At 35.5% G+C, this 20,694-nt stretch overlaps 1 protein-coding gene across 3 annotated transcripts in view; it reads left to right on the plus strand.

Moving 5' to 3' along the window:
* SEC23A (SEC23 homolog A, COPII component) overlaps window positions 1-20,694 on the plus strand; it is an 82,427-nt gene that overhangs the window by 18,221 nt on the left and 43,512 nt on the right. For all 3 annotated transcript variants that reach the window (XM_086363439.1, XM_086363440.1, XM_086363438.1), the window contains 9 exons: window positions 1,731-1,972; window positions 3,351-3,408; window positions 3,628-3,714; window positions 4,623-4,859; window positions 6,053-6,132; window positions 7,350-7,494; window positions 14,209-14,367; window positions 15,771-15,886; window positions 20,525-20,648. In XM_086363439.1, coding sequence (XP_086219565.1) covers window positions 1,752-1,972; window positions 3,351-3,408; window positions 3,628-3,714; window positions 4,623-4,859; window positions 6,053-6,132; window positions 7,350-7,494; window positions 14,209-14,367; window positions 15,771-15,886; window positions 20,525-20,648 — 1,227 coding nt within the window. In that variant the 5' untranslated portion in view covers window positions 1,731-1,751. The remainder of the gene's footprint in view (window positions 1-1,730; window positions 1,973-3,350; window positions 3,409-3,627; window positions 3,715-4,622; window positions 4,860-6,052; window positions 6,133-7,349; window positions 7,495-14,208; window positions 14,368-15,770; window positions 15,887-20,524; window positions 20,649-20,694) is intronic.

The following is a 20,694-nucleotide window of genomic DNA, read 5'->3' on the forward strand; positions in this document are numbered from 1 at the left end:
TTCTCCAGGGGATCTTCCCAACCCAGGGATTGAACCCAGGTCTCCTGCTTTGCAGGAGGATTCTTTACCAGCTGAGCCAGGCTTAATAGAAGACAGGTGGATTTTCGGATCTACTTGCTGTTTTGATATGTTGTCTGGTTGAATTGTATGAAGGAAATCTGGCTTCACGTATGGACCTGGAAAACTCTTATTGTTTCCTATGCTAAAACTAATGTTGGCATCTTTTAACTCCCCTCTGATTATCCTTGACCTTTGTTTTATCATTATCTTTCAACAGCCATTTTTTTCTCGAATGCTTCTTTTTTTCTCAAAGCCATCTCCTATATTTAGCTTTAAAATAATCTTTTCTAAACAAATCTAGTTATTTTAGGATTTCTCTGTACCCTTTGTCAATCTTTGAAAAATCCATGATTGCTTTTGCTTAGTATAAAATTCCCTAGTTGTCTCTGAAATTCTGATAGGAGGAAATACAGTGTCTAATTTTTATTTTCTTATTATATTTTCAATTAGGATATAATTAACTAATAACATTCTTATTTCTTTAAAGAAGGGAAAGTTCTTAGCTATTTAAGATACTTAGGTTTGTTAAGCAACAGTTTCTGTAATTTGTATTATCAAAATATATTTGAGCATTTTTATGAAAACTATTATATCTAATAATACCTTTTCTTCCCTCACTTATATTTTAGAATCAGTTCCTCATCCCATCATTATTCTTAGCAACTTCAGCATCCATGCTGGCTCTGTTGGTACCCTACCTTCATAATTCTCCAATTCTTGATGCCATTCATCCCTCCCACAAATCTTTTAGCCAGCCAGATAGTACTTGAGATTCTATCTTCTTAGACCTTTAAATTTTATAATTTCCCTCCATCACTAACCACTGCTGCAGTTTGAGAGCATGAGACAGACCTGTTGCCTAGGTAGGAGAGCTGGCATCCTAGTCAAGCAGTTAAAGAATAACAAGGTGAAGATGTCTTTTGATACCGGGCCCTAACCAAAATGGCATCTCCCTCTTCTGGTAGTGAGTTTAAATGATTATTTTGAAATTATATATCTCAAATTAGAGTTTAAAATGCTCTCATATGTTGGAATGTTAGAAGTATTCTGAATTGTTTCTGCAAAAGAAGTAAGTGATATATACATCACATGGAACACACTTATCATGTGTTTATTTCTTGTTCCTCAAATGTCCTGTATTAGTATAATAAAAAATTGCCTGTCTAAAATAGAAGTACCTCATTTTAGAAAAATCTTTTTGTTGTGTACTCTTAAGCATTATATTTAACAAGTTTAATGGAAGCTTACTTCGTTCTGGGTAGAAAAGCATGTGAGTTTTAGAATTTAATGTTTTTGACAGTCTGTTTATTAGAATGATGTAACTGATAAGGTTGATACAGAAAACTTAAGACCTGGATTTTCCCCATTTTTGACTTAAATCAATGGGACATCAATTTTATCATTTATTATTTTTTCTGTAGTTTTTTTCAAGAGTGAATGAAAAAAAGGATAAAATACCTCTTTGGGGGCCTAATGAGCTTTGGGTTCTGTAGAGCCATTCATTATTTTGTTATAATTGAGGTCATTGTTCACTTGCTAATTTTTTTCTAAGATAATTATTTTCTTTCGTTTATGATTTCTAATGGATGAGTATCAGTGGAATTGGGAAAACCATACTTATTTTGAATTTTCTTAATAGGATTTAAAAATATCTTTTAATTTTGTTACAGAAATAAGAATCAAGCTCTACAATGACAACCTATTTGGAATTCATCCAACAAAATGAAGAACGAGATGGAGTCCGATTTAGTTGGAATGTTTGGCCATCGAGTCGATTGGAAGCCACAAGAATGGTCGTTCCAGTAGCAGCCTTATTTACACCACTGAAGGAGAGACCAGATCTGCCACCCATTCAATATGAACCTGTTCTCTGTAGTAGGACCACTTGCCGTGCAGTTTTGAATCCTTTATGGTAATTAAAGCATATGGAAAACACTAAAGTGTCCTTATGATTTAAAAATGTAGTTTCTTACTTGTTCATTTATATAAAATGTTTTTGTTTATATTTTTTCAAATTAAAGTAGAACCAAAGAGCTATAAAATTTTAGACTCATACTAGCTGTAGTGAGTTACAAAGAAACCAAATACAAAATTGTCCGTATGTAAACTGTTAGATTCTATCAGTATTCTCTAGATACTGATGCTGGCTGTCACCTCATTTTGTGTCATTTGTAAAGTCATAATTGGGTAGTATGGTGTTTCGAAAATGTTATGATTTCTTGTTATATAAGCCAGAATCTGAAGAATCACCTTTTATTCCTCTTTCTACTCCCTCTCTTTCCACTCAATCCACTGGCAAATCTGGTGCATTCTGTCTTAAGAACAGTACTCATCCTGTCTCTTACTCTCATTCTCTGCTAATACATGGTACTTCAAAAGATGGTAATCTTTTCTTGGGTGGTTTCATTATCTTCCTAACTGATCTTCCTGTTTCCATTCTTGCCTTTCAGTAATCTCTTCTCCACCCAGAAGAGTGGAGAATTTACACTTATAATGAAAAATCCAAACCCCTTATCAAGACCTGTAAAGCTCTATATAATGTAGCCTGTGTATATTTATGCCTTCATCTGTATCATCCATTTTCTTCATTTTCACCTACATTACACCTTACCTTCTTTCTATTCTTGGATATACTTAACTTATTTCTGCCACAGACTTTGTGCAATAGCTATATGTGCTGCCTGGATTGCTTTGCCCCCAGATTTTCCTGTAACTGGTTTCTTTTCATTTCAGTTACATTTTAGTTGTTTATTAATGAAGGCTTTCCTTTAAAGTTGCCCTCCCAAATACATTCTCATGTCTTGCTTTGTTATCTTTAGTTTTTATTATCACTTTCTAAAAGTATCTTCTGCATTTATGCATTTATTGTTTATTGTCTTTCACTTCTAGAATATAAGCTTTATGAAAATAAGACCTTTGATCTCATTTACTTATCATCAGTACCTAGAATAATGGCATTCAGTAACTATATATATTTTTATTGAATATGTGTTTTCTAGAGCTGAGTTTAGAAGTCACTGAGTCACTTGGAGAAAAAAAATAAGATTATCTTAATTTATCGTTGGTATTTACTATACATTAAAAGTTACAATATATTCATTTTGGTGAGCTTGTATGTGTTAAAAGTATGAATTAAATATTGGCAACACCTAAAAATAAATGGCTTTTAAAGATTGCTTTCACTGTCAATTTGAATTGATTCATTTTCAGAAAGAAGTTAATTTTATTGAAATTGGAATTACTGCACAGTTTAGCTAAATCATGAGCTATTGTATCTTTTCTTAAAACAGTCAAGTGGATTATCGAGCAAAACTCTGGGCTTGCAACTTTTGTTATCAGAGGAATCAGGTAAGAAAGCCCCCAATGTAGATGTTAATGCTGTAATACTAATACTGTAGGAAAATACATATTTGAAAATAAAGATTACTTTTTTATAGGATTAAATAAATAAGTGATTAAAGTATCTATTTTTAAGTAATTAAGTGATCAGGAAATAATTTGTTTCAGTTTAAAAGTTCATTACTTGGTAATAATTTGTTAAAATATTTTGCTTTTTTCTACCTGTAGTTTCCACCGACTTACGCTGGTATATCTGAACTGAATCAGCCTGCTGAACTTTTACCTCAGTTTTCTAGCATTGAATATGTAGTTCTGGTAAGAACATAAAAGTAACTTTTTAAGGAAGTTTAAAATATCCAGTAATATAGCAGTACTTTATACCAAAATAATTATTCAATTGAGCTGACTTAAAAGGCATCATTCTTCATTCTCACATTGAATTGATTGAGCATTTCAAAGGTAAGAACTGTCAAGGTCAGTTTGAGCAAGGTAATTTCTATTGTAGTTATTTGAAAGGTGGCCAGGATTTTGGGTGGGGAGGTTTGATTTGCTATATCAAGTAGGTTAATAAATAGTAAAGTATCAATTTTGCTTTGTAGTTGGAAGGTTAGTTACAGATACTTGGTCAATATGAAACTGGAGCCTAATGATATATCCCCAAGTCTAATAATGAAATTACTCTTGAATTGGTTCTTGTTAGGAAAATAATTTTTCTTCCCTTTCTGAACAGCTTTATATAATTTATTTTAATATTAAGTATTAAGGTAATGTCTTTTATGAATGTTGTAGAGATAGCAGAATATGACTCACTTGAGTCTGTCACTGATTTGTCCATTCGGACTAGTTTCTAGTTCCCTTACAATGCAATTCAGATTAGATGATTATTTTATAAAAATCACCTAATTTTGCTGTTAAGCTTTAAAGTTACTGTGTTCTTGTTTTAAAAAAAGTGCTTGTTGTAAGAAATGAAACTTCATGCAGTTAAGTAAAATTGAAAGTGAAACTCCTCTTCTTGTAACATAACTAATGTTCATAAACTTAATTTTTCACTTGATGATGTGTTAGATATATAATGTTTCATTTGTAAAATGGCTTTTTTAGAATTCCATTGTTAAACATATAATAAATTATTTAATTAGTCCTCTATTGATTATCCTATGTATTGAGCTGAAGTGTTATACTTTTAAAACAACATTTTTTTTAATCACAATCTTTTTTAAAAGCGTGGTCCTCAGATGCCTTTGATATTCCTCTATGTGGTTGATACTTGCATGGAAGATGAAGATTTACAAGCCCTGAAAGAATCTATGCAGATGTCACTAAGCCTTTTACCACCTACAGCTTTGGTTGGCTTAATTACTTTTGGGAGAATGGTGCAGGTTCATGAACTTGGATGTGAGGGCATTTCAAAAAGCTATGTCTTCAGAGGAACAAAAGATCTGTCTGCCAAACAACTGCAGGTAAGCAACAAGAATGGTAGTTTGCCTGTCTCTGCATATCACTCTATGTGTGTCTAAAAATGCCTTCTAGATATATGTTTCCAGAAAATATTATGAATGACTAATATAGTTGTATTATAACAAAGCCTTTAAATTTAGTGATGGCCTCAGCTTTCTTTCGTTTGCCTTACACTGTAATCATAGAGATTGAAGACCCTTTACTTTTGAAGTATCTGTAAAACTTAGAGTGAAACTGAAGCTGTTTTCCTAAAGATTTGAAGGCTTGTAGAAGAGTCATGCTGAAGACTGAGAGAAGGCAACCACTTTTGTTTCCTTGCATGTCACTTAGGCACTAAACACTTGGTGTTTGGCAAGGGGAGATATTTTAAGGCTTGAGAGTTAATAGGTGAACTGTGAATATATATATTTTTTCATACACTCGGATATTTTTGTCTTTGAAGCAAATTAAAGCCTTGTCTTCCAAGGCAGGGAGTTATGTGCAACATACTAGGATTATCTTGGTATATTTTTCAAAATCTTTTTCTGTCTAGATATTTTGATAGATGATGAGAGATATTCATATTACTTTAAATATGTTCATCGACTGGAAGATAGTTGAGAGGGCAGAGAATGTTCATATAAGTCAGAGAATTAAGAAGCATAGGCATGAAAGATGTTTATTACTTTATAATAATAACCCCCCTTGTATAACCCCCCTTTATACAATTGCTTATTATCTCTCCCTCATATTTATTATTACACTTATTTAGCTAATGCTTCAACTTTTGTTGGTTTCACCAGATTTAAATTTTCATACAGTCAGGGACTATTTATATTTTTCACCATTACATACCTGGCCTATAACAGATACTTAAACTATATAGCTGCTGATGAATACAAGCTAAGAATACAGACATCCAAGTTACACAGTAATCTATTTTGACTATTAATTAGAAGTGAAGTATTCTAGGCTAGTTTCCCCCTACTTTGCTCACATAGCACTTTGTACTTTGCTCTCTTATGATGTCTATTTCATTATATCACTGTTTACCTCATAGTCTTCCCAACTGGAAGTTTTGCTTTCAAGGGAAGAGATTTTGTGTTCTTTATTTTTGTGTTTCTAATGTCTATGGAAGCACCTTCCATGCCATAAATAGTTAATACATCTTTGTAGGAGTAATTAAACAGACATCACAGAAATAATCTCTTTACAGGAAATGCTGGGGCTCTCTAAAGTACCAGTTACTCAAGCAACACGTGGTCCTCAGGTACAGCAGCCACCTCCTTCCAATAGGTAATAAATATGTCAAAAAGAACTTCACAGTTTTACAGTTGATACATCTGTCTTCACCCTTAACTTGAACACAGGCCTTCAGTGATCCAATACCGTTAAATATTTTTAGGAATATAAATACTGAATTAGTATACTTTTTAAAGAGTTGTGGTAACATCACATTGCTGAAATGGTTGGTTTTTCATCATGACAATGTAAGGAGTTACTTCAGTTTTGATATAGTCTTTAAAATTTTTTTTTAAATATTGGAGTATAGTTGTTTTTTTTTTAACTTTATGTGGGGCATTTTATTTATTTATTTGTTTGAATGGTACTGGGTCTTTGTTGTCGCACGGACTTTTCTCTAGTTGCTGTGAGCGGGGGTTCCTCTTCAGTTTCGGTGCAAGGGCTTCTCACTGTAGTGGCCTCTCCCATTGCCGAGCATAGGCCCTAGAGTGTACGGGCTCAGAAGTTGCGGAACACGGGCTCAGTAGTTGAGACTCACAGTAGTTGAGACTCGCAGGCTCCAGGGCACAGGCTCAGTAGTTGTGGCATAGGGGTTTAGTTCCTGTACAGCATGTGGGATCCTGGATTCGAAATCAAACCTGTGTCTCCTGCATCGGTAGGCAGATTCTTTACCACTGAGACACCAGGAAGGCCCCTGGAATATAGTTTTGATATATTCCTGATTTTCTGTTTTTAAGTTCAAAAAATTTTATTTTTGTGCTTGAGGGCAGCCAAGCAAAAATAGGTCCCCATAAGCTTTTAATTTTGCCTTCTTAGTTTTGTGGGTAGCTTTTTCTGCTAAACTTACTAATCAGAGATGGTATTAGTAAAATCGAGTTGATGTATCTTCTCATAATTAATTCAGTAACTCTAAAACTTACTAGATTGGTAAATGGAAGATGCAGTCCCAAAGTAATACTTGGTTTGAGTGTTCTCTTTACAGTAATTGTACTCACTGAGTTCCTCAGCAGTAGACAGCATCACTTGGGAACTTACTTGAAATGCGAATTCTTGGTCACCACCCCAGACCTACTGAAACAAAACCCTGGAACCAGCAATCTGTGTCAGTACAAACCCTCTCACCGATTCTGATATACACAAAAGTTTGAGAACCATTTGGTCTGCCTTGTATTCAGCTTCTTTTTCTGTTTTTAAGAAAGTGGACAATTTGTTTCTTAAACCTTCACCCACAAACATTTATCAGTGGCTTTTTATTTTGTTCTGTTTTGTAGATTCTTACAGCCAGTACAGAAGATAGACATGAATCTCACAGACCTTCTGGGAGAGCTTCAGCGAGACCCCTGGCCTGTACCACAGGGAAAGAGACCTTTGCGTTCCTCTGGGGTGGCACTTTCCATAGCTGTAGGACTCCTTGAGGTAGTGACAGTAACTTTATTTTGGAATGTAAATACGTACATGTATGTATGGACTGGTATGCACAAGATGATGCTGGGTGGAAAAATCAGGTTACAGGATAGGACATACATGATTTTATTTAAAGTTTGATCTGTGGTGTATCCTTTTGTGTGTAGAGAAGCTTCTGGAATGATGTTTACCCAAATATTAAGAGTGGCAGGATAAGGAGAATTTTATGAAATACAATTTGAAAATTTTAAACTTGACGTATCTTAGCTTTATATTAATAATTAGAAGAGTTTTTGTAAAAAAAGTTTTTTTTTTTAAAGTTTGAAATGTTACTAGAAAAGTTTCAAAGGACTTTTTTCTCTGAACTATTTGTGATTAAGTGATGTTCCTAACTCCTTGAATACTTTAGCTATATTTTCTATAAACTAAGATATTCTCCTATATAACCACAATACAACTTTTAAAATCAGGTTTTAAAATATGTGATATATATATATATCAGTATATATATATATACACTGATGTTTTATACAATACATGACACTGATGTATTGTTGTGTTGTTGTTGTTCATTTGTAAGTTCCATCTGACTCTTTGCGACCCCATGGACTGCAGCACACCAGGCTTCCCTGTCCTTCACTGTCTCCAAGAGTTTGCTTAAATTCATATCCATTGAATTATACAATACATAACACAGATATATTACTGCCATCTAATTCTCAGAACTCATTCGAGTTTCACTGATTATCTCAATAATTTTTTTTGCTTAAAAGGTTTAATTCAGAGGCATGTAGTGATTGGGCTTCGCAGGTGACGCTAGTGGTAATGAACCTGCTTGCCAATGCGCAAGACATAAGAGATGCAGGTTTGATCCCTGGGTCGGGCAGATCCCCTGGAGAAGGGCATGGCAACCTTCTCCAGTGTTCTTGCCTGGAGAATCCCATGGATAGAGGAGCCTGGTGGGCTACAGTCCATGGGGTCATAAAGAGTTGGACACGACTGAAGCAACTCAGCATGCATGCACGCACATGTAGTGATTATGTCTGTTTAGTCTCCTTCACTCGAGTACATTTCCTCAGCCTTCCTTTGCTTTCATGACCTTGGCATGTTGAAAAATTCAGGCCAGTATATAGAATGTCTCTCAAATTAGGTTTGTCTTGATGGTAGCCTCACAATTAGATTGAGGTCTTGCATCATTGGCAGGAAGATCACAGAAGTAATGCTCTGTTCTTTTTATAGTCTATCAGGTGACACATGATTTTCATTTGTCCCATTATTGATGATGATCACTTTGATCATTCATTAAAATGTGTCTGGCAGAAGTCTCCACTGTAAAATTACTCTCATTTCTCTTCCCTTTATGATTAATAAACGTTAGATGGTGAGGATCTTTAAAACCATGAAAATATCCCATTCCTCATCAAACTTTCAATTTACTCATCTATTTATTAATATCACTGTGGGTTGATGGTCTCCTGTTTTATACGAGTTACAGTCTGTTACTTTCAGTTTTGTTTTTCTTTTAACTTTCTAGTTTGACATAATTCCAAACATAGGAAAAGTCACGAAAATCATTCAAAGAATTCCTTTATATCTTTTAACCAGATTCCTCAAATGTTAACATTTATTGCATTTGATTTGTCCTTCTCTCTCTATATAGATAGTGAAACCATTTGAAAGTCTGTTATAACCATATCCGTTTACTTCTAAATACTTTAGTGTGTATTTCTTAATTACACAAGAACATTCCTTTTGTAATGCAGCTCATTCAACAGTTACGAGATTAACATTGATAGAACACTATTTTCCAAATCTTTAAGCTTTATTCAGATTTCACCAGTTATCCTAATTCTGTATTGTATTCAGTTGTTGTGTCTCTTTAGTGTCCTTTATTCTAATAGTTCCTCAGTTTTTCTTTGTGTTTTGTGACATTAATATTTTTTAAGAGTACAGTCTAGTTATTTTTTTAATTTTAATTTTGAAATTTTTAATTGTAGGACAATGGCTTTATAATTTTGTGTTAGTTTAGGCTAGTTATTCTGTAGAATGACTTTCAATTTGGGTTTATCTGATTTTTTCTCATGAGTAGATTGAGCTTTTGCACTTTTGGCAGGAATATTGCAAAAAAAAAATGCAAATACTGATTTGTGATCTGCTTAGTGCAGCATCTCAGGAAGTCCATGATGTGACGTTAACTTATTTTATTACTGCTGGTTTACTTAGCTTTGATCACTTGGTCGAAGTGGTTTCAACCAGGTTTCTTCACTGTAACGTTATATTTTTCCCATTGTAAGTATCTAGTCCCATCACTTCATGGGAAATAGATGGGGAAACAGTGGAAGCAGTGTCAGACTTTATTTTTGGGGGGCTCCAAAATCTCTGTAGATGGTGACTGCAGCCATGAAATTAAAAGACGCTTACTCCTTGAAAGGAAAGTATGACCAACCTAGATAGCATATTCAAAAGCAGAGACATTACTTTGCCAACAAAGGTCCGTCTAGTCAAGGCTATGGTTTTTCCTGTGGTCATGTATGGATGTGAGAGTTGGACTGTGAAGAAGGCTAAGCGCCAAAGAATTGATGCTTTTGAACTGTGATGTTGGAGAAGACTCTCGAGAGTCCCTTGGACTGCAAGGAGATCCAGCCAGTCCATTCTGAAGGAGATCAGCCCTGGGATTTCTTTGGAAGGAATGATGCTAAAGCTGAAACTCCAGTACTTTGGCCACCTCATGCGAAGGGTTGACTCATTGAAAAAGACTCTGATGCTGGGAAGGATTGGGGGCAGGAGGAGAAGGGGATGACAGAGGATGAGATGGCTGGATGGCATCACTGACTCAATGGACGTGAATCTGAGTGAACTCCGGGAGTTGGTGATGGACAGGGAGGCCTGGCGTGCTGCGATTCATGGGGTCACAAAGAGTCGGACATGACTGAGCGACTGAACTGAACTGAATGGGGAGATTCCTTGTGTACGCAACAAACTTTTACCCAGTAGTTTCAGCGTCCATTCTTGATTCTTGCTTGATCAATTATTATTGAGGAGGGCTAAATAGTGACTTTCTAATTCCATCATTTCTTCTACATTTATTGACTTTCTACTTGAGTGTTCTGTTCTTCATTTATGTTTATATCAATGTGAATTCTTATTTCATCCAATGGATTATATTCCTTTACTGTCATTATTTTTTTTTTTAAACTCAAATTGTCCAGATTTTGCAATGGGAGCCCTTTCAAGCTGGCTCCTGGGTCCTTATTATATGTCCTCATCACTGTTTGAATATTAACTTGCTTTCTAGTATAGTAAGATGCTCATCTTACATGTTCCCTGCCCTTGACCTGAAATTGGCCATTTAGAAGCCCTGGTTTCTTTTAGCTCTGTTTCTTTTGGAACATGACCATGCTTCTACTTCTGCTTTATTGACTATGCCAAAGCCTTTGACTGTGTGAATAACAACAAATTGTGGAAAATTCCTAAAGGGATGAGAATACCAGACCACCTTACCTGCCTCCTGAGAAATCTGCATGAAAGTCAAGAAGCAACAGTTAGAACCAGACGTGGAACAGCAAAGTGCTTCCAAATTGGGAAAGGAGTGCATCAAGGCTGTATATTGTCACCCTGCTTTTATTTAACTTATATGTGGAGTAAAACATGCAAAATGCTAGCCTGGATGAAGGACAAGCTGGAATTAAGATTGCCAGGAGAAATATCAATAACCTCAGATATGCAGATGACATCACCCTTATGGCAGAAAGTGAAGAGGAACTGAAGAGCTTCTTGATAAAAGTGAAAGAGGAGAGTGAAAAAGTAGGCTTAGAACTCAATATTCAGAAAACTAAGATCATGGCATCTAGTCCCATCACTTCATGGCAAATAGATGGGGAAACAATGGAAACAGACTTTATTTTTTGGGGCTCCAAGATCACTGCAGATGGTGACTGCAGCCATGAAATTAAAATACACTTGCTCCTTGGAAGAAAAGCTATGCCCAGCCTAGACAGCAGAGTAAAAACCAGAGACATTACTTTGCCAACAAAGGTCCATCTAGTCAAAGCTGTGGTTTTTCCAGTAGTCATGTATGGATGTGAGAGTTGGACTAAAAAGAAAGCTGAGTGCCAAAGAACTGATGCTTTTGAACTGTGGTGTTGGAGAAGATTCTTGAGAGTCCCTTGGACTGTAAGAAGATCCAGCCAGTCCATCCTAAAGGAAATCAGTCCTGAATATTCATTGGAAGGACTGATGCTGAAGCTGAAGCTCCCATACTTTGGCCACCTGATGTGAAGAAGTGACTCATTGGAAAAGACCCTGATGCTGGGAAAAATTGAAGGCAGGAGACAGAGGATGGATGGTTGGATGGCATCACTGACTTGATGGACATGTTTGAGCAAGCTCCAGGAGTTGGTGATGGACAGGGAATCTGGCATACTGCAGCCCATGGGGTCGCAAAGAGATGGATACAACTGAGTGACTGAACTGATGGTTCATGTGCTCACTGTTACTAGAATGTCATTGCTTTTATGTCCTAGTGAATAGAGCTAAGAAGCAGATATGTATAAGAAGAAGATAAGTATGTATGTTTCCCTTTCTATAGCTATATATTTATATATATACACATACCCATATAATTAAGTGTATGTGTGCATATATTTACACATATATCTACATTCCCCTGCAAACATCTATGTCTATCTCTATTACAACCATAAACACTATATATATTAGAAACCAAGATTTCTTTCAAATATATCTAATTCCAATTTAGTACCACAGGATTTATTCTGTCCTTCCCACTTTGCATATTTGTAATTCCTTTGACCGTGAGAAGCTGGCTGTGACTATTTAAAATATATTTACTTATTTGCTCAGTCTTAGAATACAGATAGACTAGTTTTAGAATTTTTAGCTCAGATCTCTGTGAAAAAGCCTAGGAGTTAGGGCTCAATGTTTATTTAACATTCTGAGGATATATGAGACAAAATACACTATACTCAAAAGTGAACTGGGTTAGTTATCCCCACCCTCCCCCCACTTCATGTGGTTATGTTTTGATTTGTTGCACATTCTGTACATTTCTTTTTAAAAAATCCCATTCCTCTTTTGCGTGTGTGTGTATGTATAGTGAAATGTTAACATGCCTCCAAATCAAAGTTGTACAAAACTATATGTTGAGAGTAGTGTCAGTCCCTTTGTTGTATGAAATTTGTCTTCTAGTAAATTTCTTAAGAAGATGTAAGGGTCCAGAATTTCATGAACTGTCTAATGTTTGAACACTTCTTCTGTGGCTTTTTTGTAGTTGAAGGATAACTTGGCAGGATATAAAAAGCCTTGCTTCTCACTTTCTTTCTGGTAGTTTTTGAAAATGATGCTCCATTGTTTTCTTGCTTTGATGATTTTGAGAAGACTGATGCCAGTCTAATTCTCTTGCCCATGTAAATTATTTGATCATTTTGCTTGGAGGTCTTGAGGAATTTATCTTTATTATCTTAATAGCGTTATTAGAATGTCTTGTGGGTAAATATTCTCTAGTTTCTGGTGATCCTTTTTTATATGTGTATTCAAATCTTTTGTTTCTATAAAGTTTTCTTGTATCATAGTTTTAAGTATTAGTTTTTTAACTGTTTTATCTTCTTTAAGAACTTCAATTACACATAAATTGGATCTTTGCCTGTTTTCCATTTCAGCCACTTTGTCTCTGCTCTCTTATTCTTTTCTTTGTTTTTATGCTCTTGGGTATTTTCTTGCTTTTCTTCAGTTTCCTTTAAGTTTTCATTTGAGTCTGGCAGTTGTTCTGTGCTGGTTGCTAGCTCCCTTCTTTCTTCCCTCTACTTTTCCCCAAACTGCCCTTGCTCTGTGTGAAGGTTTGCATGGGAGATAGCTCACTGGGACTTAGTGTTTATTTTTTTCCTTATAAGTAATTCAAAGTTTAAATGTTTTTTGTGTTCTAGTTATGAAGATGTGCGGTTTGTATACTTTTATTTGTTCTTCTTTACTGATGTTTCAGCTTTACATGATTGCTATTACATCAGCAAGATGATACCCAGGATGAAAAGAGTATTTTTATTTATTAACCTAATTTAAGAAAGTCATAGAAGTAATAAGTATACCTAATAAAAACATTCCAACAATATATAAGGATATATGAAAATGAAAATTAAAAGGCAGTTTTCCTCGCTCTTCCCTAGATTTGTTAAGTATGTGATTTTTAAAATTATTATTAAAGTTTATATCACTTACATTCTTTTCTGGACTCGATCTTAGCCAAAAGCCCGAGAAGTGATATATTCTTTTCTGAATGTAATGAATAAGTAGCTTGAAAATGCACTCTGTATTTCTTTTTAAATAACTGCTTATAGAAATTAAAAATAAAAGCATTTTGAATATGATATTATTTATTTGTGGAACAAATAGAGTGCCCTATTTTCTTCTTCTTTCCCTACTCCTTCCTGTCTGTACTAGTTAAGCAGGAGGAACAACCTTGCTTATAGGGATCAGGTTTATAGATAATTTTAAAATTAGGAAAAAAAAATAAAATTAGGAAAACATGGCTATTAGAATAGAATTTCAAAAGAAAGATATATCTTGTGTTTAAATTTTGTTAAACATTTGATTGTTCTTGAAATATGTGTGCTTTCCTGTTGTTTAGAAAGAATATATCAAAATTCACTATCAGAAATGTGTATCCATTTGTTTCCCTTTAAACTCTTCTCATGGGTTACTTTTCCCTAATAGTGTACTTTTCCCAACACTGGTGCTCGTATCATGATGTTCATTGGTGGTCCAGCCACTCAGGGGCCTGGAATGGTGGTTGGAGATGAATTGAAGACACCCATAAGATCATGGCATGACATTGAAAAAGACAATGCCAAATATGTCAAAAAGGGAACTAAGGTAAGTTTGATTTTTAAGTCTTTTTGCCTTATTAGAAAAATTCATTTGGTGAAGAAGGAGGAATATAATTACTTGATGATAAATCCGATATTGTGATGATCCTATAGCTGCCATTCAGAATTAGAGAAATAGTCTTTTTTTCCTTGATAACTTAGGGTATTTTTTTTCTGGTTTTAAATATTTAGAAACTTAATTTTGTTGTTTAGTTGCTCAGTTGTGTCCGACTCTTTGCGACCCCATGGACTGCAGCACGCCAGGCCGCCCTGTCTATTACCAGCTCCTGGAGTTTACTCCAACTCATGTCCATTGAGTCAGTGATGCCATCTGACCATCTCATCCTCTGTTGTCCCCTTCTCCTCCTGTCTTCAATCTTTCCCAGCATCAGGGTCTTTTCTAATGAGTCAGATCTTAGCATCAGGTGGCCGAAGTATTAAAAACTTTAAAAATTTAATATTTTTAAATTAAATTTAATTTCAATATTAACTTTTTAATTAAAAACTTAATAGTGGACACCAGTAGGTGTCTCTTTAAAAATTAATCCTGGGAGAAAACCTGTGTGTCTTTTTAATATTCACGTTAAAGAATGTCTTTCCCATAAGGAAGAATTTCTTAAATTTTCCTATTTCTCATTTCCAAGAGGCTGTCCTTTAGATGTGAATATTATTCGTAATTTGAATAGTCCATCATTTTCTCAAGAGTTGTTCTCTGTTCATGAAACTTCAGTTTTACCTGGGTTTGTGTCAGTACATTTTTACTACTTTTGATTCTTGACACCCTTGTATTGGTTCTGCTTGTTAATTCCCAACCAACACCCTTTTAAAAAAATTCTCTAAAGTTTACAATTTTAGTTTAGTTGTGCTGTATTGTCTCATTTTTTTTTTTTTGGTAGTCATTATTCAATTTTTAGTGTGTAGTTAATAACAGATAATTTTTGTTACTATTAATGGATACTATTTTCCTGACACCTAATTTCCCTTTTGAGCTTGGAATATTTCTTAGAGCTATAAAAAAAGTTTTGTATTTGTTTATCTTAACGATTTTGTTATTGTCTCTCTATTTTTGATGTTACTTGGGTATAGATTTAGCCAAGAAAAAGTTCTGTGTTGATTCTTCTATTATTTTTATGTATGAAGAGCAAGATGTTCCCTATGCTTTTCTTCAAGGTTAACTTGATTGAGGAGTTTAAAAAGAATTAAAGAATGTGAAAGTGCCAGACTTACTAGAATTTATTTATTGTATTATTTTATGAGACATTATAGAAAATTAAATTAGGACAAATCCCATTTACATTATTATGGACTCTGAACATTTCTTAGATCATCTTGATCTATTGATGGTGAAAGAGTTATAGGATGATGAAGTTTGTACGTTACTTTGATTTGGTCTTGAAAATTCTGTTGTAGCATTTTGAAGCATTGGCTAATCGTGCTGCTACCACTGGTCATGTTATCGATATCTATGCATGTGCATTAGATCAGACAGGTCTCCTGGAGATGAAGTGCTGTCCTAACCTTACCGGGTATGTATTCACATTTTTATAAGTTTTGCAATTATAAACTAATAATGAGAGTTTACAAGTATAAACCAATGACAATTTTGGAAAAAGTAACCGAGTCATCATCCTGCCACTCTAGGGCAACAGCTGTTAAGTTTCTTATACTCCTTTCAGTGATGCTCACTAAATTTTTTGTAAAATACAGTTAAAAAGGCACAAGTTCTGTTTGAAAAGCTCATCTTGATACTCTTAACTCATTGTATTTTATTACTTTAGTGGCTTTTGTGAATTTTAATTAACATACCATAAAATTTACCCATTTAAAGCATATAATTTATTTTACTTTCTTTTGGCTGTGCTGCATGGTATGTGGCATGTGGGATCTTAGTTCCCCTACCAGGGATTAAACCAGTGCCCCCTGCATTGGGAGCACAGAGTCTTAACCACTGGACAGCCATGGAAGTCCTTAAAGGATATAATTTATTTTTTTAGTATATTCTAACTATCACCATAATTTAATTTAGGACATTTACAGTATCCCAGCAAGAAACTCTGTACCCATTAGCAGTCACTCTCTATTTCTCCTTCCTTCCCCTCCCCTTTCAGCCTAGACAACCACAAAACTACTTTCTCTCTCTGTAGATTTGCCTCTTCTTGATATTAGGGGGAAGCCATTTTGTCCTTCACCATTAAGAATAACGTTAGCTGTGGGTTTTTGTAGATGCTTTTATCAGGTTGAATATGTTCTTATTCCTGGTTTGTTGGATTTTACTTTGAGTGAGATGGGAAGTCATTAGTGAGTTTTCGGGAGAGGAGTGATATAATTTGAATAAATGTTTTAAAAGGGTCATTGATTTCAGTTGTCTTCAGCGGTGAGATACAGGAATAGCAAGTGGTGGAATCACAGGTGGTGAGACATGGTTGGATTTTGGATATATTTAGAAGGTAGAAGATTTGCTGATAGGTTGGATCTGGGGTTTGAGAAACGCAAATGAGTCTAGAAGGATTGCGCTGTTCTTTATTGAAATGGGTACAACTGGGAGGAAGAACAGTTGGGGAGAAGATTAGGAGTTCAGTTCCGAACGTGTTTGGTTTAATATGCCAGTAGACATCCGTTGGAGGAGTTGAGTAGGCAGTTGGTTATTAGAACCTGGAAGGCAGAAGATAGGTCTGGATTTCTATCTGTAGATATAAATGTGGGAGTTGCCAGAATATTACAGGTTTTTTTAAAGTAGTAAAAGTGGATGAGATTATAAGATTATGTAATTTATCACTAGGAAGGTCATTGGTGACTTTCCTAAGAGCATTGAAAGTTGACTTAGAATGAATAAGAAAAGGAACAGGAGAGGGGATTGGGAGCAGCTGGTATAGACCAGAACTTCTCAGACTTCCTTTTCACATTTACATGTCAGCTGGATATCTTGGTAAAATGCAGATTCTGGGTTTAGTATGCATAGGATGGGACTTGAAATTCTGCTTTTCAAACAAGACCCTTGATGATGCTAATGTTGATGGATCAAGGGCCACACTGACTAGGAAGGGTATAGACAGCTCTTGCATAAAAGTTTGTTGTAAAAGGGAACAGATAATAGGGTGCAGTATATGTTGCCATTAATTTAGGATGCTTAACTAGGTTTAGTGATAACGTAGATCATTATAGATGGTATGTTTACAAAAATGGAAAATCTGAAAGAATGTACATGCTGACTATAAAATTAGTATGTTAGGTTGTCAAGACTTCTAAATCAGGGTCAGTGTACAAGCTTCAATTATATTTTTGTATACCAGTAACAAATACAGTGGGAGAAGGCAATGGTACCCCACTCCAGTACTGTTGTCTGGAAAATCCCATGGATGGAGGAGCCTGGTAGGCTGCAGTCCATGGAGTCACTAAGAGTCAGACACGACTGAGCAACTTCACTTTCACTTTCCACTTTCATGCATTGGAGAAGGAAATGGCAACCCACTCCAGTGTTCTTGCCTGGAGAATCCCATGGATGGAGAAGCCTGGTGGGCTTCAGTCCATGGGGTCGCACAGAGTCGGACACAATTGAAGCGACTTAGCAGCAGCAGCAGCAACAAATACAGTAGACCCTTGAACACCATGAATTTGAACTGCACAGGTCCACTTATATGTGGGTATTTTTTCAGTAAATATACACTGAATTACTACACCATCCTTAGTTGGTTGAATCTGGGGATATGGAACTGTGGATACAAAGGGGTAACTAAAAAGTTTTACATAGATTTTTGACTGAGCATAAGGGTCTGTGTCCCAACTCTGGGTTGTTCAAGAGTCAACAATAAAGAGCAAACAAAATTTAACAACATACAATCTATAATAGCATCAGAGATGACATAAATAAGGACTTCAGCAGTATCAAAAATAAAATTATTGTTGAGTACTTCTCTGGTAGTTCAGTGGCTAAGACTCCATACTCCCAATGTAGGGGGTCTGGTTTCAGTCCCTGGTCCAGGAACCAGATCCCGCATGCCTCAATGAAGACCTGGCACAGTCAAATACATAAATAAATACAATCTTATTAAAAAAATTACCATTGATTAATTATACCACAGTAGTTTTATTCTTTTGCCTAATTTAATTTTTGATTGTTTTTATTATTTAAAAACTATACAAAATGTTTATAAATGTTTATATTCATGTTGTTTATGAGTATATGTGTCCTCTTGTAATTTTTTACTAAAATTTTTTTTTAATCCCCCATTTAACGGGGGATTAAATGTAAACAGAAATTTTACATGCCTTCCCCTACTTTGGGCTTCCCTGGTGGCTCAGAGGGTAAAGCATCTGCCTGCAATGCAGGAGACTGGGGTTCGATCCCTTGGCTGGGAAGATCCCTTGGAGAAGGAAATGGCAACCCACTCCGGTATTCTTGCCTGGAGAATCCCACGGACAGAGGAGCCTGGTGGGCTACAGTCCAGGGGTCACAAAGAGTCGGATATGACTGAGCGACTTCACTTTCGCCTACTTTGCATTTTTTCCTACTTTACATTTTTTACTCACATCCTGGAAATATCTTGAACAATTTGAGGATTAGGGGAACTGACCCTTTGCATAATGGAAAGTCTGAATATAATTTATAGCTGGCCTCCATATCTGTGGTTCTTCCATATTTGCAGTTCTACATTCTCAGATTCAACCATATGAATAGTATGGTTCTGTGTATTTACTACTGAAAAAAAAACCACACGTGTAAGTGAACCCATGCAGTTCAAAACCTGTGTTGTTCAAAGATCAATTGTATATTACTCTACTGTGTGGATGTACTGTATTTTATTCAGCTAGTTCAACAGATGATCATCTGGATTATTTCCAATCTTTTATTGCTGTAAAAAATACTTAAGTGAATAGACTTGTGCCTATATTTTGCTTTTTGTTTTTGTTTGCCCAGTGATCTTTGGGATGGATTCCTAACAGTATGTTTGCTGGATTAAGGAGAAAATACATATTTAATTTTGTTATATATTGTCACATTCCCTTGAGTTGGGGTTGCACCATTTTCCATTCCCATCAGCAGTTATGAAAGTGCCTACTTTGCCCACAGTCTCCTCAACAGGATACATTGTCAGGCTGCTTTGCTGATTTATTAGGGTGGAAATGGCATCTTGGATAGTTTCTATTTGACAATTAATGTTTTTTTTAAAACTTAAATTTATAGAAGTACATGGTTATGGAAAAAAATTAACAGTATGTAAGTGCATAAAGTGAAAATGCTCCCAAAATATCCCTGTATTCTCATTCACTGGGTATAACACTGTTAAGCTTAATGTGGCACACAGAGACCAACACATGCATATACACATACACGTGTAGATGTTCTGTTTGTAAAAATGAGAATGCGTGCCATTAACTCAGCTGTCTGCACTAGCAGGAAGAACTGGGTAACTGGGGTAGGAGAGACACACATGTTCAGTTCGATTCAGTTGCTCAGTCGTGTCCGACTCTTTGCGACCCCATGAATTGCAGCACGCCAGGCCTCCCTGTCCATCACCAACTCCCAGAGTCCACCCAAACTCATGTCCATTGAGTCGGTGATGCCATCCAACCATCTCATCCTCTATCATCCCCTTCTCCTCCTGCCCTCAATCTTTCCCAGCATTAGGGTCTTTTCAAATGAGTCAGCTCTTCGCATCAGGTGGCCAAAGTATTGGAAGTTTCAGCTTCAACATCAGTCCCCCCAATGAACACCCAGGACTGATCTTTAGGATGGACTGGTTGGATCTCCTTGCAGTCCAAGGGACTCTCGAGTCTTCTCCAACACCACAGTTCAAAAGCATCAATTCTTCTGCACTCAGCTTTCTTTATAGTCCAACTCTCACTTCCAACACATATGTTACTGTGTACCCATTTGTGCTTTCTGAATTTTGTAATGTATGATGTATAACTTATTTAAAAAAGATTTTTATAAAATTACTGAGGACAAATACAAGTGTTAGGGGCACTCAGGTACCCTCAGAATTGAGATTATTTGTGGGGTAGGAATATTTTCATATAATTGAGTTTTAAAAATTAATGTTAATAAACACATTTGAGGAAATATCTTTAAAATGTTAGTAGTGTTGAGAAATAATTTGCTTTTCTGGTTTTATCACATGGACCCAAGTACTCGCATCACATTGTTTCTTGTTCTTTTCATGCAGAGGATACATGGTAATGGGCGACTCTTTCAACACTTCTTTATTCAAGCAGACCTTTCAAAGAGTTTTTACCAAAGATATGCATGGGCAGTTTAAAATGGGCTTTGGTGGTACATTAGAAATAAAGGTAAGAGCTAAAACTTGATATGTGTGGTATGTTACCAAGAGAGAAA

The sequence above is a fragment of the Bos grunniens genome, chromosome 21, assembly GCF_055505025.1.
Source record: "Bos grunniens cultivar Pamir isolate PY7600 chromosome 21, Bosgru_T2T1.0, whole genome shotgun sequence".
Lineage (NCBI taxonomy): Eukaryota > Metazoa > Chordata > Mammalia > Artiodactyla > Bovidae > Bos > Bos grunniens.